This window comes from Arachis stenosperma, chromosome 2 (assembly GCF_014773155.1).
Source record: "Arachis stenosperma cultivar V10309 chromosome 2, arast.V10309.gnm1.PFL2, whole genome shotgun sequence".
NCBI classification, from domain to species: domain Eukaryota; kingdom Viridiplantae; phylum Streptophyta; class Magnoliopsida; order Fabales; family Fabaceae; genus Arachis; species Arachis stenosperma.
In genome coordinates this window covers 11,473,595-11,487,277 of record NC_080378.1, presented here as the reverse complement: position 1 = coordinate 11,487,277, position 13,683 = coordinate 11,473,595, and the positions used below count along the sequence as shown (strand labels likewise).

At 35.0% G+C, this 13,683-nt stretch overlaps 1 protein-coding gene across 5 annotated transcripts; it reads right to left on the bottom strand.

The window, feature by feature from the left end:
• Positions 1 to 877: 877 nt before the first annotated feature.
• LOC130962141 (heat shock 70 kDa protein 15-like) lies at positions 878 to 3,853 on the bottom strand. 5 transcript variants are annotated; one of them, XR_009079734.1, is made up of 4 exons: positions 2,377 to 3,853; positions 1,775 to 2,056; positions 1,527 to 1,669; positions 878 to 1,228 (listed from the first exon to the last, which is right to left on the bottom strand). XR_009079734.1 is itself a non-coding variant. In XM_057888242.1 (3 exons), the coding sequence occupies exons 1-3, from the start codon at positions 1,823 to 1,825 to the stop codon at positions 1,189 to 1,191; spliced, it is 240 nt and encodes a 79-aa protein (XP_057744225.1). In that variant the 5' UTR covers positions 1,826 to 2,349; the 3' UTR covers positions 878 to 1,188. The 5 variants fall into 5 exon arrangements, 2 of the variants coding, with proteins under 2 accessions (XP_057744225.1, XP_057744226.1); XR_009079733.1 differs by lacking the exon at positions 2,377 to 3,853 and having other exon boundaries at positions 1,527 to 1,664; positions 1,769 to 2,349; XR_009079732.1 differs by lacking the exon at positions 2,377 to 3,853 and having other exon boundaries at positions 1,527 to 1,664; positions 1,775 to 2,349.
• Positions 3,854 to 13,683: the final 9,830 nt, after the last annotated feature.

Sequence of the window (13,683 nt, the reverse complement as noted above, 5' to 3'; positions counted from 1 at the left end):
ATCCCTTCAATAGAGGAGTGAAGCTTCAAGGGCTTGAAATCTTACTTCAGCACTTTTTGATTTTTTTCTCCCAAAAATCAGACACAATAGCAGCATGACAGGGGAGAGAGAAAGTAGAAGCAGTGACCGAATCAAACATGGAACCATACCTTCAACCTTTTCTTTCAACCTTTTTCATCTCGCCTCTTGAATTTGAGTCGTGCATTCTTACTTTGCCTCCAAATTTGAATTTTGAGTGTCGATACACAGCAAAGCACCATTGTCTTTACTTTCATCATTTTTCTAGATCGGTGTTTGTAATACAGAATTTTTTCAATATTCCTTGATGAAGCACAATTTAAGAAATGCTTTTTGTGATTTATCCTTTTGATTTGATTTTACCTTTTTGTTATAGTCTTTTTGACCTTCTCTTTTCATTTGAAATTTAAAACCTCCTTTTGGTTCTTTGATTTTGTCCTAACTTTAGAATTTTTTTTCTTTTTTCATAGAATTTACGTGTTGTGATGCGAAAGAAAAGAGATGAAAATTTTGATTTTGATAAAGTAAATTGGTTTAAGTGAAATGAAATTCAATTTCTTTAGTCAGCACTAAAAGAATGAGTTTGAATATGGACCACCAATTGGTTTGTTTATGTTCTTGGGTCAATTGCTTTTTTTTCTTTTATTTGGCTAAAGGCTTGTTTTTGTTTTTGATGTAAAATACTTGTGAAAGTAGCAAGTATGTCTTGGGCTATAACTGTGAGTATGGGCTGACTGCTATTGGCTTGTGTCATTGCTTTTTGGGTCAGTTTCAATTTAATTAATTTTTTGTACGCTAAACAGATCAAATCACAAACAATTTGCTAATAACACAATAGTGTTTTAGTCATCATCTTCGTAATATTTTAGTTTTTCAAACTCAATAGATCCCTTAACTTTTGACAAATTACACCTTTGACCCCTCAACTTTTAATAAATTATATTTTGACCTCTCAACTTTTGACAAATTACACTTTGACCACTGAATTTTTGACGAATTAAATCCTAAGCCCTCAATTTTTGCCAAATTACACTTTTGACCCGCATTTCATAAACATCAAATTTTCAAGTCTTTTGTTTTCTTCCATCCCGCGATCTTGCAAAGCCATTTCAAACTCCTCTACAGCTTTCTAGAGATCCACTTGTTCCATAGTTCCATAAACCACTTGATCTACAAGAATATTCGCTTTCTTAGCCTTTTTCTTCGGACCCTGAACCAACAACATTCAAGGCGCACTAAGCCAAATTATAAATGCCGACTTGACCATGCTAGACAACTTATACTGAACCACAAAATCTATTAAGGAGAGCAAATAATATGCATACAAGATTGTTGAACACAGTATTATGTGAACAAATGGAAATACCACCAAAAAACAAAAAAGAATCGCATACACTCAATGATGAGGTCATATCTGCAAAACTATCATGTAATTTAACGAATGCAAAATTGATTGAAAACAGAAAGCTTCTTGCATATGCTTATGTATTCCTTTCACCAGGACAAACCTTGGTATCAGTGTCAATTTGCACAGGCTTTTGTCATTGGAGGTTGGAGGCGCAGCACCATCAGCAGGGGATTCATCGGTATCCAATCTTGGTGTTTTCTGCAGCTGATTCTTTGGAGACTGGAACGTCAACTTCTTCCTGGCCTTGGGGAAATTGCAAAAGGAAAACTTTTATTAGATCACAGGAGCAGATGCTCTCTGAAGTCATGTCAAACAAGAAAAATAAATCACTAAAGCTTTTACCCTTACAGTTGCTGAATCAATAGATACGATTCCATGCAAAATCAAATGAACTCTCATTTTAACTTTTGATCTTTCAGTTTTTGTACTTTAGAACGGACCAATCTGCATGCACTTGAGAGTCAGAGGACCAGTAAAAGGGGGAAAATGTAACAGAAACAAGGAAAAAAAAAACCTCATATACAAGTTACAGTATATGTACTGATCTTGGAATGGCATTGCCCTTGGGGAAAACAAGGCTACTTTGCTGAGTATCTGATCCAATACTTCCCTGTGCATCTGGCCCATAACCTTTCCATGAAAGGGAAATTGCAAAAGGAAACTTTCATTGACCTACACAGTTCAACCTAAGAAGACAATGTCATACCGGAAGGAAAAGGGAAACTTAGTCTTGGTGTCTGAGAAGCTTACTGCAGAGACATAGCAAAAATAATTGAAAACGTTCCTTTTTATAAAAGAAGAATAAGATAAAACTCATGATCCCGAAATGGCATGCAGAGTTTTACCGTGAGTAAGCACTACAGAGAATAACAAATAAATTTCCACAACAAATTGTTTACATGAGTGCCTCTGGAGTGAAAATAGAGAAAGTACAAAGAAGGAAATATTACCTCAAACTCTCGTACTTTAAAAGTTGGACTAAGAATTGCACATTGCAAAGCACAACCCTAAGCAACACACTCACTAGCATTCATTGTTTGTGATAAATTGTAGATTTCTGGAATCTACTATTAGAACGGGACAGTTTTTGCTGTCTTTGGAGGAACCAAAACATTATCTTGCCTATATAAGTTGGTATTTATTTTTAATTAATTGACTTTTAGTACTATTAAATATTAATTGAAATTGACAAATTAAGTAAAATGAAAACCATTTATAAATTGCAAAATAGATTTCGTATTTTAGATAGAGATTTGAACACGTATATAGAGTTGTGAGATGAGAGAGGTGAAATGATTCTGTTTAGGGACATAGAGATCCTTTCAATTTGTCTGTTGCGAAATTTGTTTGTGTTTGCTTCGTATTTGATGTAGGAAATAAGTTAATTAGCGCTATTATGATTAAAGATGGTAATTACATATTGTATGATCTCTCCTTATATTATATAATGTGTTGCGGAATGTAAAAATAGGCTGATGTATGTGTTTGAAATTTGAGAACTTTAGAATGTTCATATAGTAGGGGAGACTATTTCGAAAATTTTAAAAAAATTTTAAACAATTTAAAAAAAATTAAACAGCAGATCCTTGATGGCAAATGTAGGAGGAGTTGTAATGCAAATAGCTCAAAATCAATCTTGAATATACTATATAGTCTATTTAAATAAGGAGTTTGAAACCGTCTTTTGATTATATTTTCATAAATTATTGTGTTTTCGAATAATATTGATGTGCATTTAATTTTTATTTATTTTTGAATAAATGAATTGTATTATTTTGTTTTGTAATTTACTTAAATATTTCAACTATTTAAATGTATGGTACTGCAACAATAAATATTAACAACAATAGCAAACGGTGGAGTAGGTGATTGCTTCTACGATGTTGATGATGGATTATTGAATGACAGATGAAAACGAAAGTAGCACTGCCATGCCGAATGCCCAAGACGACTACATAATAGGCATCTGATACGATTTTTTTTTGCCAAGAAAGATTCGGATGGTTGAGTTGAATGTTGAGCTTGCGTGAGGATGGCTTGGACCAGGGAAGTTCAAGTTGATCATGCACTCTTCCTAAGTCGTAAGGAAGGGTTCGAGTTCAGCAATGGTCCAAGGCTCTTTGCGATCAGGAACAAAAATACGAAACACTTTGTAATCTGAATTAATCCCATCCAAGATAGCATCTACAAGTTCATCCATGGTGAGAGGAGAGCTAACTACAGCAAGAAGGTCAATTATTTTCTTGATTTCAAGAAGGTACTCTATAATCATTTGATTGAGTTTTCAATTACTTGATTCTAGACTTAGTGTGTGTAGCAAAATGTGTGTTGAGGCGCTCCTAGATTTGATGAGCACAGTTGCAACCAACCATACAATTCTGGAAAGAAATGTCCATTGAAGAAATAACCATGTCTGAATTGCATAGTCTTGCTAATCCATGTTACATAGGTTGCACATTCTTTAGCTGCAGCTTTGTTTGCATCAGTGTCAAATAGAGATGGTCCCTTCTTCGAATCAAGTTGATCTCCAAGATTCCGAAAGAGGACTAGGGTTGCACACGGATCGGATATAGCCTAAAATTCTATCCTATCCGCACTGCACTCATCGGATCGCATCGGATATTGGGTATATCCGCATAAATTAAAAAAAAAACTATTTTGAGATTCTGTTTGGCTGTCTTTACAAAAAAATATTCAGAAAATTCATTTTTTATCTGTTTAAGCCTATTTACTCGTAAAATATTTTCAATAATAGTTCTCTTAAATAACAAAAATAAAATAATAACACAAGATTTAAGTTTAATTATTCTAAGTTGAAGTACAGCATAAAAAATTAAAAACAAAATATCATAAAATTCATAAAATAACTCGCTAAAATTCATATCACATTAGGGTTTACACTCTTAAACTATGCTATTTATATGTGATGTGCAGATATGCGGATTTGCAGATCGGATCCGCGGATATCACTGCCAAATCCGCAATCCGATCCTACCATAGTACGGATTCGATCCGTTCCGATGGCTCTGCGGATCGGATAATATCCACAAAATTCGGATCGAATGAGGATAATTACCGCGAATATGCGGATATTATCCTATCCATGTGCAGCCCTAGAGAGGATAGTACAAAGGGCAATTTGCCGCCAAAGAAGAAAAGAATTTTTCTTCGAGTTGATCAGGAATAGGAATCGATTAATTCTTGTTTGTGAGATTTGAGACGGTGGTCATGATGAACAAAATGTAAAGAGAAAAACAAGAGGAGATGGAGGAAGTGGTGGAAAAAACGGAAAAGATCAAAATAGATAATTTGCTCTTAATACCATATTGAAGGTCACATGGATCTTGAAATAAACTAAGCTGAAAATGAAACAGATGATTTCATAGTGATATTATTGATTATTGCTTCTTTTTTATTTACAATAGAGCAATATTTGTTATATATAGTTTAGCTTTAGGGACCAAACATACAGGAGAAAGCTAGCTGACTATTAGTACATACAACTAAACTCCTAAATACTTTTAACTTATCATAAGTGGTTCAAAAATTTAAAATGTTTCTATTATATTTTATCACATAATTTTAATATACTTTATTTAGTGATTTTTCTTGTTACGAAGTTTTTTTTTTCACTTCTCTTTTCAATTTAAACATTCTCCATTTTTATACTTAATTATTAACAATTTTGCAATGATGATAGTACTGGTCACCTTTTGAAATGAAATATAATAAATTTAAAAAACTCATTTCATACAAGTAAACTTGTATATCTCATTGACTCATTGAATATTTTGCTTTATTTGACTCATGATTTTGATAGGTATCATCGCTGAAATGGCTTTCCCTCAGTTTAATTCAGAATGGCAAAAGAATACGACAGATATGACAGATATTAGTTTTTAGCTAGAAATTATAATATGAAGAAACCAGTAAGAGTTTATCTTCTCTTTTCACAAGAGTGATAAGAATTTATACGTAGTATCATTAAGTTAAATATAAAATCATTGTGTTGTTAATTATTTTTTTCTTACTACTTGTATTTTTAAAGGTACATGCATGCAATAAGCACTAGCTGCTGGATTTGAAGGTAAATTTGAAAATGAAAAAAAAACTGTACAAATGATTATCACTATTCAAACCACAATTTGATATATAGCACTTGGACGCTTATTATATCATTACAAGAAGATATGCATTGAGGATTGGACTTACAGTTATGGCATACGTGATTCATACTTCTATGGAAAACGAAACTCAACAGTAAACAAGTGATATAATAATATAATTTTTTAACTTTTTTTTTTTAAAAGTATATTAAGATTTAAATATTCTTTTGTATCTTATCATTACAGAAGTGTCATGTGCGTTTTTGGGCGTTGGAGTAACTATAATATGAGGAAAGTAACTATACAAGAGACGGGTCGAAAGAGAATATCACAAAATATTTACTTCAGTTTGATCCTTCAAGAGTTGCTATGAGACACTTTAAGGATTACAAATTTTTCAATCATATGAAAACCATTTACACGGTGCAATACTTAAGGAAAAGTCTCGTACCATATTATCTTATAGACTGACTACCATTCACCTAAAAGATTTTTCACTTATTTGAATAATTGGAGCCCGATTTTGGAGGAAATGGTCGCCGCTTTCATTAACTTTAACTCTATTGTGAAAATTTATGGCTTTGCATGTGAGAAATACACTAGATTTAAAGAAAGCGAATGATCTTCGGCAGTAATCCATAATCCATCTCCTCCTTCGAATCAGAATTAGAAAATTAGATGGTAAGAAATAATGACTCTGATCAATTTTTTCGTCAGAACTCTTTGTTAATTTGACTCCAATGTTTTTTAGACACGCAATCTCAATTGGCTTCTAGTATATTTTTTATTTTGTTGTTTTGGTTTGTTATTTTTAGTTTGTCTCTTGATATACTTTGTAGGACTGATGCTCACTATGTTTTGGTTTTGGTGAGTCGAACTTATCGGGAAAAAAGCATGGAAACTGGTTATTTTCTATAATTTTTTCTATAAGTTCTACTCACCAAAGCCAAAAGACTGCGTGATCAATCCTACAAAGTATATCCAAACGCAAACTGATCATAAAGATAACAAACAAAAACAAAAAAAATATATATATATACTACAAGTCGGACAATTTAAATTGCGTGTCCAATAAATATCGAAGTCAAAATACCAGAGAGTCCTAAACAAAGCCAATTCACCAAAGTCACTATTTGTTATCATCTAATTTTTTAATTAATGAGGAGGAGGTAAAGGATTACTGCCAAAAATCATTTTGCTTTCAATCCCCTTACATGCAAGGTCATAAACTTCCACAACAGAGATAAAGTTAATAAAACTGTTACTCTTTTTCCCAAAATCAAGCCCCAACTAGTTAGATAAATGAAAAACCTTTTAGTTGCACCATAGCCGATAAGATACTGTGGTATCGCGGCTTTTCGTTAGGTGTAGCTGTGTTCGTGTAAATGACATTCTTATGATTGAAAGATTTATAATTTCTAAAGGATCTCATAATATCTAATGGAGAATCAAAATGACATAAATATTTCATGACATTCTCCTAGGTGCCTTCTCTTATATAGTTCCTTTACTTAGATTATAATTACGCCAACATCCAAAACACACAGGATACTTTTATAATTATAAAATACAAAAAAATATCTAAATCCCAATATACTTTTAAGGGAAAAAAAGTTGAAGAAACTGTATTATTAATCCACCTGTTATTGGTTGAGTTTGGTATCGACACAATAGAAATACAAAGCTATAACTGAATTTCAACCCTCAATGCGGATCCTTCTTAGAATCACATCATAAGCGTGCTGTATACCAAATTGTAGACTGAAAAGTAATAATCATTTATACCGTTCTTTTTCACCTCCAGATTTACCTTTACTTCGAATCCTACAACAAATGCATACTGTATGCATGTACATTAAAAAAAAGCAAGAAAAAGAAAAAAAAATTAATAAGTTTTATTTTTAACTTAATGAAGCTCTATAAAAATTCTTATCACTCGTGTAAAAGAAGAACGAATGACTTGGTTTGTTTATATTCTGATTTGTAGGTAAAGAAATAATATCTGTCATTTTTTTTTTTTTCCATTTCCAATCAAACCGAGAAGAAACCATTTAATGAGATATACAAGTTTATTTGTATGAAACGAGTTCTTTAATTTCCTACAGAATACTATTTACATATCTCGGTCAAAAAAAAAAGTAACAAGTACTATCATCATTGTAAAATTGTTATTGACTAAAATAATTAAATATAAAAATAGAAAATGTTTATATACTTTTAGTCCGCTAACTATACATAACAAAACTTGTTCTATTGAAAATAGAAGAGAAGTAATAATCAATTATATCACTACGAAATTAGCTTAGTCTATTTCAAGATCCATGTTAATGGTGTTTGTGACCTTCAATATGGTATGGTATCGAGCAAATTCGATCCACACTCTATTTTAACCTTCTTCATTTTTCTCACCAACTCCCCATCTCCTCTTGTTTTTCTCTTTACATTATAGAAAACTCAGAGCCACATGTAACTTCAAGGACAAGATAAGAAAAGCTTAGGCAAAAACCGAGAAATTTTGAAGATGATAGAGCTGGTAAAAACTAGGAAACTAGAAGGATATACTCTTGATACTAATAGATTGTGGAGATTTAGAGATCAATTGTGCATACCAAACCGTTGAAAGTTAAAATAGGAAATCTTGGAAAAGTCACATAAAGGGAATTTTGCTATACATCCCGGTATCATTAAGAAGCACCAAGACTTCGAAAAGATGTTTTGGTGGCCAAAAATAAAAAAAGAAATAGAGGAGCACGTAGCACAATGCTTAACGTGCCAAGTTAAAGTTGAACACCAAAACTCATTAGACTTCTCTTACCCTTGGAGATTCTAATATGGAAATAGAAGAGTATAGCTTTAGTTTTGTTTCTGGGTTGACAAGAATGTCTCAAGGACATGATTCCATCTGTGGTAATCGTGGATTGCCTTACGAAATGTGCACATTTTCTGTCTATATATGTTACCTGGCCTTTTCTTCGGAAAATTTAGCCCAGATGCGCATTCAAGAGATCGTAAGTAACTAGCACGTTTATATGTATATTGTACATGGCTGCTAACTTCCTAACTCCACAAACCTCTATTATGTATATGATCTCTATTACTGTGAATCTTATGGATGGTTCTAGTGATGATTTGATATATATGGATGTTAATGTTTATGTCTATGCTTGTTAATATTTATTATTGCAGTACCAAATATTTAAATAAAATAAGTTAATTATATTCTGGTACCTGTCATGTCTTTAAATATACCAAGTCGAAATATTTAAATAAATTATAAAAAATAATACAATTCATTTATTCAAAAATAAATAATAAGTAAATATACAACATTATTCGAAAACACAAAACAATAATTTATGAAAAATACAATAAAAAAGATGATTTCAAACTCCTTATTTAAAAAGACTATATCGTATATTCAAGATCGATTTTGAGCTATTTGCGTCACAATTTCTCCTATTTGTCATTAAAGATCTGCTGTTTCATTTTTTTTAATTATTCAATTTTTTTTTTAAATTTTCGACATAGTCTTCCCTACGGTTTGGACACTCCAAAGTTCTCAAATTTCAAACACATCAACTTATTTTTACACATTCACCAACACATTACATAATATAGAGAGGCATTATACAATTTATAATTACCATCTTTAATCATAATAATTCTAATTAACTTATTTCCCACATTAAATACTAAGCAAACGCAAACAAATTGGAAGGATTTGTATGTCCCTAAACAAAAATATTTCGCCTCTCTTGTCCTATAACTCTATCATAACTGTTCAAATTTCTATCCAAAATATACAATCATTCTTCAATTTATATATGATTTCTATTTTACTTAATTTGTCAATTTCAATTAATATTCAATAACCCTAAAAGTCGATTAATTAAAAATAAATACCAACCTACGGGCAAAATAATCTACTGGCTCCTCCAAAAACAGCAAAAATGACGAACTGTCCCGTTCTAATAATAGCCTTCACAAATCACCAAAAATCTGCAATTTTTCACAAGTGAAATAGAGCCAAACTCAATATCCAAAAGACAGGAGTACTCAAAATGATCAGAAAAACTTAGCTAATCGAAAAAGCTAAACCAATTAAATCGATGTTTCATTAAACCAAATTCTTCAATGCCTTCCCATCGGCCGAGGTAAATATATTTATCGCGCCAATTAAACATTTTGAATTAATATTTTTTCCAATGCCACAGGTAGTTGGCAAAAAGTAAAAAATCTGCCCCTACCAACTCCCCATTGTCACCTCTAAAATTAAATATTTATCGCGCCAATTGAACATTTTGAATTAATATTTTATATTTTGTTTGTTGGATTAGAGTCTGAGACCAAATGCTAGTATGTAATTCTAAGTTTCTAAAATGCAAAGAACTCAAGTCCCCCCCCCCCCCCCCCCCCCAAAGGAAGAACTCTAGTAGCATTCAGGGAGAATTCATGGTGGTAGATAGTATTAGTTGTGGATACATTCATACGTCTTCTCCCTCTCTGTTCTACATTCTCGTTGCTCTTCGCTACCACACCGTTCCAGATCGGATTCTCCGCCTCCTACCTTCTCATCCTCCTCTGTGTTCGCCATCCCTCTCTTTGGTAACACAATCGCGCGGCCAAACACTAGTAAAATTCAATATGGAAAACGTGGGAAGTTCGTACCTTCTTTCCTCGACGGTGGCGACCTCGACCGCACCTCAACCTCTGCCTTCTGCTTTCTTTGTTTGTGTTGAAGGTGGAACTAGAAAAGAGAAGAGTGAGGGAGTGAACCATCATCAAAAAATACAATGACAACAGGAAAAAAGACAGAACTTAAACAGCATTGTGTTAGCGATTTTGGAAATTACTATAAAGAGGGAAAAACAATGGAAAACCCTAACGTAGGGGCAAAAGACAGAACTTAAACAGCATTGTGTTAGTGCTTTTGGAAATTACTATAAAGAAGAAAAAACAATGGAAAACCCTAACCTAGAGACAAGAGAAGTAAAGGAATGAAAGGAATGGTGGAAAGAGAGAAGAAAGGGGAAGGAAAAGGATTAAGTTAGAGAGAGATGGGAGGTTAAGTGAACTCACGCAGCCCAGCAGTGGACAGAAAGATGAAGATAGTGAGGAAGAGAAGAGGCGGAGGAAGGTGCTAGAAGAGGAACCTCTGCGTCCTACCTCGCCTCTTGTGTTTGCGCTGGAGGTGGACGACCGGTGAAGAATGAAGTAGTGAACTGCGAACGGCCACTTTGTGTTTGTGACCGGCAGTTGAGCATGTTCCTTACAAAGGTGGAAACTCAAGTGCAGTCCACTTCACCTGAAGTTGATAGTTGAGAGGCATTAGATAAAAAATGAGTCGAATCAGTCAAATTATCTAACAGTTGTCAGTTATCAACTTCACGTGAAGTCGACTGCATCTGAGTTTTCACCCTTATAAAAGGCCAAATATTATTTCAGTATAAAAATTTGTTGTTACCTGCTCATTAATATTAATATTTATTATTTTTAACTTAAAAAGGTTTTTGTAATAAAAATTTATTGTAAAAGATATAATATTATTGCATTCTTTGTTTATAGAAACCAAAATAATCTTATTACTTTTTTAGTCTATATTAATAAATTCCACTTAAATATAAAATTATGTATATGTGTTTAAATAAATATTGTTATAGTGCTACTGTTATAAATCCAAATAAATTAAAACTTTAATAAAAATAGTTTATATTTTAATTATGGCGAAAATTAGTGCACTCCAAATAAAGTAGAGAGTGCAGTATTTTTTAAAAGTTAACCTACTATCAAAAGTTATCAGATAAATTAAATTTATTTATTATTGTTATTATTTTTTTTTTTTGTCATAGGCTGAATAAACAAATTGCCAGTGAGCTTCCTTTTTTTGGAAGTGGGTAGACCGATGTCGTTTTGTCGTAAGACAAGGTTTCCTAGTTCAAAATCTCGTCGTACCGTGCAACCATTGTACCTTAGGCTTATTCTCTATTTTAGGGCTAGCTCCCGTAGGTGTGCTATGCTCCTGACCTTGTCTGCAAGGTCCCACTCTGCTTCTTTGTCATTTTCTCTCATGGTTCTGCGTGGACTTTGGCCTTGGGGTGCATCGAGGTCGGCGAGAAAGATGCCTACCGCATCTCGGGATCTCTTGCGGAGGGCCGAGCTGGTGTTTTCACACTCTACTGAAACTTCATGATTAGGATTTGGTGAAGATGACAGCGGATATGTTGTTGATCATCTTTTTTCCGAGGATGATGTTGTAGGCAGTAGAGTCCTTAAGAACCACAAATTCGGAGAGGATGTTCTTCCTCTGCCTTTCGATTTTGATGGTTAGTAGTAATAGTATGGAATTGTCTGGTTTGAGAAACTTGTCTCCGAGTCCGGTAAGCGGTAACTCCGTTGTGGTGGGTTTGCAGATTTTCGTTTCAGAGACCCAGCTTGTCAAAGGCTACTTTGAAGAGGATGTTGGAATCAGCTCTGGTATCGACCAGTATTCTTTTCACAAGTCTGGTTTCGACTTTTGCCGAGATGATCAATGGGGCATCTTCCGCCGAAGTGCCGTGTTGGCAGTCATCGGAAAAAAAATGTGATTGCCACTAGAACCGAGAAGATTGGTGCTTTGTTTCTTACGGTTAGGACTTTGAGATCCTTTTTTATTGCTGAGTTTGACTTTTTTAGCGCGTCCATTCCAGTGATGACGTTTACGCTTATGGTGGGGTCAGTTTTTGGACTTTCTTGAGATGCCTATCGTATCGTCTTCGAGTTGCGTCCTTCACGTTCTTGTGATCTTTCTCTTTCAATTCTCCAAGGTTCTCGAATGATTTTGACAAACTCGGAGAGCTTTCCGTCTCGGATGTCTTTTTCGAGATCGTCTTTTAGGTCGAAGCAATCTTGGATTTTATGTACATATCATCGGTGGTAGTTGCAACTTGTTGCGACCTGTCCGTTACTTTAGCTAACGCGCCTTCAGAAGGATGCCTCGTTCCGCTATTTTGTGGCAGATGTCAGTGATGGGCGCGGGTAGGAGGTGTAGTTCGAGAACTTTCCAACCCTGGGTAGTCGGTTGGCATTCACGGGTTTGAGGTGCTCTTTTGGTGTATCTTTTGATGGTGGGTTACTATGAGGTGCCGTGTTACCGTGCTGCCGTTTGTTGGCGGCCACAACTTGCCTTACCTCTTCGTCGTTTATATATTCCCTTGTGATACTTTGAATTTCGTGCATGGTCCAAACTAGTTTGGTGGTGAGGTGTTTCTAGAAGTCTTCATTTATGAGGCTATTGGTTAGACAGAGATTGGCGACCGAGTACGTGAGTTCGTCGGCTATTAAGCACTCATCATTAAACCTATTGAGGTATTTTCTTGTGGATTCATCTTTTCTTTGGATGATTCCGAGCAAGATGATGGGGTGTTTTGCTTTGGTGATCCTGGTGGTGAACTGGACCATGAACTTTCTGGATATGCCATGAAAGCTGGTTGTGGAGCTGTTTGGAAGGGCTTTGAACCATTTGATTGCGAGGCCGACTAAGGTTATCGAGAAGGCCTTACACCGGACCATGTCGGCGGCTCCTTCCAGGTTCATCCTGGCCTCGAAGGCCGTTAGGTGTTTCTGGGGATCTTTGGTCCCGTTGTATTTCATGTCAGTGGGCTTGTTGAAGTCCTTTGGGAGTTTGGCTCTCAAGGATTTTTCTGTGAACAGGATGGCTTCCATTACCACGTGCATGTTTCCAGCTCGTTTGGCCTCCTGATGGTGCCGTCGGTCGTCTTCTCCGCGTCGGTGTTTCAGGTCTAGGGAAACAATGCGGTCGTGCCGTTTGCTGTGTCGTTGCTCAGGCAGCCTGGTGTTCCTGGTATCGTGGTGAGATCGAGTCCTGGAGGTCACTTGGCTTGCATGCTCCGGGTGGTACCATTCTTTGGGTGTAACTCGGCCTTTGAGGTTTTGCACCCTGAGACACAGCTCTTGGATTTATCTGGCGCTTGTTCCTCCCGTGGCTGGGAGGAGTGTTATCTTGGAGTTCGGGAGTTGGACTTTGTGGGTTTGAATGGGGGTGTTCGCTGGAGGATTGCTCCTCGAGGTTCTCCGTCATGCTGCCACGATTTGACAGTACCCCGCATCTGTGCAAGAACCTTTAGAACTTTCTTAATCTCTTGGCTCCTGAGA